Source organism: the organism of the source record quoted next, unplaced genomic scaffold (genome assembly GCF_019419815.1).
Source record: "Pyrus x bretschneideri cultivar Hongxiangsu unplaced genomic scaffold, Pyrus_bretschneideri_v1 Contig10, whole genome shotgun sequence".
In the NCBI taxonomy this organism is placed as follows: Eukaryota; Viridiplantae; Streptophyta; class Magnoliopsida; order Rosales; family Rosaceae; genus Pyrus; species Pyrus x bretschneideri.
Genome location: NW_025999391.1, coordinates 9,793,015 through 9,797,847, shown reverse-complemented (window position 1 = coordinate 9,797,847; position 4,833 = coordinate 9,793,015). Strand labels below are relative to the sequence as shown.

General features: G+C 37.2%; 1 protein-coding gene across 1 annotated transcript; it reads right to left on the bottom strand.

The window, feature by feature from the left end:
* Nucleotides 1-706: 706 nt before the first annotated feature.
* Nucleotides 707-4,055, bottom strand: LOC125480621 (MDIS1-interacting receptor like kinase 2-like). The gene is made up of 2 exons (XM_048591635.1): nucleotides 1,355-4,055; nucleotides 707-1,261 (listed from the first exon to the last, which is right to left on the bottom strand). Exons 1-2 carry the CDS (start codon nucleotides 4,053-4,055, stop codon nucleotides 912-914), a joined length of 3,051 nt encoding a protein of 1,016 aa, XP_048447592.1. The 3' UTR covers nucleotides 707-911.
* Nucleotides 4,056-4,833: the final 778 nt, after the last annotated feature.

The window sequence follows — 4,833 nt, the reverse complement described above, 5'->3', positions numbered from 1 at the left end:
TAGTTGTTATTCTATTATTCAGTAGGATTATTGATCACACCTCTTTTGCAAAATCATTAAAACTTACATGCAATCTAACTTAAATTATGTCTTTCTCACAAACATACTTGATCAGAATTCCGGTTGTACTTTTTACACTGCACAAACTTTTTTCTTTTGAAAGCAAGGACTATTTGTTGTGAAAGGAAGGTAGGTACAAAGTGATCAAATTGCTGAAAAAAGGTCCTCTCCAACTGATAGAAAACTAGATTCCTTTCCACCAATAAAACGCGAAGTAACCATACTTTATCATTATTTTTTATACAATATAAATCTGTTGATGTCAAAATTCATTGCAAGTATTTTAGTAATTAAATTTTTTCCTTGCCTAGGTTGTTTTCTTCGTAATGAGTGTATTGCTGGGAAATTTTTGGTGTTCCAGTGAACTTTTGTCATATTTTATTAATGTAAATGAAACAATATTCCTTAATATTTTTGTTATGTAAATAGCCCCATCGTTTCATAATCTTTTGTATATCTCCATCTAATCTGTTTTTGAATGTAGATAGAAAAAAATCTATGTATCTGCTGTATGTAGACTGTATAATCTTTTGTATGTAAAAAATCTTCATAACATTTTCAATATACATACTATTAAATGACATAGTTTTTATTATATCTTTTAACATAATCTTTCATACAATTTTTAGTCATGTAGCAATGCGCGTGCACCAATTTCTAGTAAATACCAAATAGGATATTTTGGTCTAACCATTTAAGTGGTAATACATGTGGGACTTGCTGTTGAGCGAGTCCAGCTAGCACTCCTCTCTTATTCTCAATTTAACTACAAATATAACAAAGTACATATATGATATATTTAAACAAGATGATCTGAATTTTGTGCCAACTCAAACAATATCAAAAGCAATTTAAATCTTAATGAGTTGTTCAAGTGTGATGTCTGGTCCTCCAGTGGAAGCTGCAGTTTGGAATGATAACGACTGAGAAACCATGTGCATTGTTGGCCTCGATTGCGGTCGTGAATCCCTGCATGTGATTGCTACCCTTGCAATGGTTGTCAGTTCATCTTCAACTTCAAGTGTAGGAGGTGGAAGCCGTTGGTCCAATACATCCTTCAACAATTTGTTTTCACACGCAGATGGAGACGAAAATGACGAGATTAAATCACCAAGTTTTTTTCCCACTATCACCTCCAATGCTAGCACTCCGAAGCTATAAACGTCACATTTCTCAGTTACCTTCATTGTGTAGGCCAACTCTACATAAAAATTTAGGGAGAGCAAGCCATTAGTATATGTTTAAATTTGTATTATCAAATTCAACACTATATATTTTAACTGTTTTACTTTACCTGGTGCTACATATCCATATGTACCTACAAGGGAGCTCCAATTCGATGAGTCTGGATTCAAAAGCTTAGCAGTGCCAAAGTCTGAAACACAAGGCTCGTAGTCGTAATCCAGCAAAATATTGCTGCTTGATAAGTCTCGGTGTACAATTGGCGGCACGCAATCATGATGCAGGTAAGACAGTGCATGAGCTAAGCCTTTTACAATTCTCACCCTCCTACTCCAATCCAATTCTTTTGCTTCATCTTCTTTGCTCAAGATTGAAGCCAGACTACCCTTTTCTAGGTACTCATAGACCAGAAAAGAGTGCTGTGAATTCGAACAAAAGCCACAAAGTTTCACAATGTTTCGATGTCGTACATTGATTAGTGCACTTATTTCATTGTGGAACTCCTTCTGCAATGCCTCCTCGCCGTCAAGTTTTTGATGGAATTTCTTCACTGCAACTATGTTACCTGATGGTAGCTTTGCCTTGTAGACACTTCCAGATCCTCCCTTACCAATGCAAAATATGGAGTCAAAGCCATTGGTTGCTCTTATGATCTCCCAATACAATTTTTTTCCATCAAAAAGAGAGATTGAAAAAATTTCGTCATAGACATCACTCTTTTCTGTTCCCGGCTCTTTCTTTCTTGTTGTTTTGATGAAGACAATTGCAAGGAGAGCAAGTAAAACTACTCCCAAGATAGGGAAAATGATTGCAAACACAAGTTTTCTATTGTTTTTTCTTTTTGAGACGTGCTTATTGCAGGATTGTAGTCCTACAACATTTCCGCACAATCCTACATTCCCTTCAAAGCTGTGAGCATCTTGAAATGCTTTGTTGTTGGGGATGGGACCTTGCAAGTGATTGTAGGATACGTCTATGTACAACAAGCTGCGCATTCCGTCAAATGTTGCTGGAATGAGACCGGAAAGATTATTGTGGGAAAGATTCAGCTGCTCCAAGCTCTGCATTTTGCAAATTTCTGATGGTATCTTGTCGTCAAGTGAGTTATGACTCAAATCTAATTGTGACAGGTGAAATAACTTGCCCAACTGAAGTGGAATTTCTTGACTGAAATTGTTGCTGCTCAAATTCAAGTAGTATAAATGGACCAATTCACCAAAAATGCTTGGAATTGAGCCATTCAACTTGTTGGTGGACACGTCAAGATATTCGAGTTTAGTGAATGCTCCAAATTCTGAGGGTATAGAACCAAAAAGTTGATTGCCATTCAACTTTAGATTCACCATAGAAGTCAATCTCCCCAAATCCTTGGGAACCACCCCAACCAGATGATTCAAAGAAAAATCAAGTTCCTGAATTTTAGTTGCATTGACAATCTCAGATGGTATGCTCCCAGTAAGGTTGTTCCCCGCAATTCGTAGGGTTGTTAAGTTTGGACACCGTCCCCAGATGTCTGAGATTTCGCCATATAAGTTGTTGTGGCTTAGGTCTACAAACTGAAGATTCGGATAGACACCAAAGTCTTCAGATATATTGCTTGTAAATTGGTTCCCTTCGAGACGGACTCTGACTAAGCTCTTGCAACCTTTCAAGCTTTTCGGGATTGGACCTGTAAATTTGTTCTTTTCTGCAGTTAACTTTTGTAGCAGTCCACCTCTACAAATATCTCGAGGCAAATAACCAGAAAATCGGTTAGTAGCCAAGTCAAGTACTGTCAACTTCATTAGATTCTCCATCTCTTGGGGGATTGATCCAGATAATTGGTTACCGCGGAGGTATAGGGTTTCTAGGTTGCTCAAGTTGCCAAACGAAGAGGGAACGGTTCCGTTGAGCTGATTGTTGGTGAGCTCTAGAGACACAACAAATTTCAAGCTTCCAATCTCTTCAGGAATAGTGCCGGAAAGTTTATTATCGTAGAGAGAAAGAGAAACAAGGTTTGTCAAATTGCCTAAAGAAGTTGGGATAGAAGCAGAAAGGGTATTGTTGAACAAGTGCATTATGGTTAGATTTTTCAAGTTTCCGAAACTCAGAGGGATTGGGCCTGATAAATAGTTGTCAAACAAGTAAAGTTCAACCAACTTCGAAAGGTTTCCTATTTCGGGAGGGATAGGGCCCAAAAGTTGGTTTCCGTGGAGAAGCAAAGAAGTCAGTTGGCTCAAATTACCCACAGAAGCTGGAATTGAACCCTCTAAATTGTTCAAGTTTAGAGCTAGCTCATAGACAAATTTAAGTTGGCCTATTTCTTGAGGAATTGAGCCATTGAAGTTATTTGCATTTAGGTGAAGGACCCGAAGATTTGTTAAAAGACCGATTTCGGGTGGGATTTTTCCATACATTTGATTGTAGGATATATCGAGATAGATGAGTTTGGTGAGGGAACTAATCTCAGGTGGGATTTGATCAAAAAGTTCATTGAAGCTGAGCTCAAAATATGCAAGATTAGGCAAGGACATGAACGGAAATTCAAGTAGAGTACCTTGTATACCAGAATTGCTGAGGTTTAATCTGTTGACACTTCCATCTGAGTTGCATGAAACACCAATCCAAGTATTGCACGGGGCTTCATTTGCATTCGTCCATGAGGTTAGGTTATTTTGGGTTTGGTTTCGAAAGCTAGCTTTCCATTTGAGAAGTACTTCTGCTTCAGTGGAATTGGCAGAAGCAAAAGCACTTTTTTGTGATAGAGCTAGCTGAAGATACAAGATAAGGCAGGCTAGAAAGCATAGCTTATCACAACTTCGAACTCTAGCCATTGTTTTTGTTTACGCCTTTTTTTTGGAGCAATTCAGGGCTTTACTTATAGTGAGCTGATTTACCGAATTCAAAATGCTACTTTTACCACCTATTTGTACCATCTTTTTAATAGAGATAGATCCCAAAAGTGTTGACGGACCCTACCTCTATTAGAGAGCTGATATAAATAGGTTGTAAGTGTAACATTACTCTAACTAATTTGCAATCCTCTAGAAACCATAGGCCACTGAGTCCACATACTATATGATACAAGTAAAAATAAGAAAGAGTATACCAAACCAAAATAGTCCACCCATGAATGTGGTGTTTCCATTTGATGGTACTTGTCTGGGAAGACTTTGAAATTTCTTACACTTTGTGTTGAAGTCTTTGTCTCTTATCTTCAAAATTGAAATTGGAAAGTTGCAGTATTATTTTGAATAGTATTATTCATACTGTCAAACAAACTTGAAGTATAGCCAGGTATTGAAAGCAATTGGTAAGGTGTATTTAGAATTTTCCAAATTGACAATGGAGGTATCAATGGTCTATTTATCACACCCTCATTAATTAAAAGTATTTGTTCTCAATGATGAAAAAGAAGAAATTGGAAATAAAATAGAGAAAATAGAGAATAGATAAACTGAACCCTAAACCCTAAACCTAAACCTTTTAGACCTTCTGAACACATGCACCCATGCATCAAGAACCCCATTATGATGCTAGATTGGGGTCCTTGGGTAGTGCTTTTGGTTAAGTTGTATTTGGTGGTGTACTTGTGACTTAAGCACATCATCA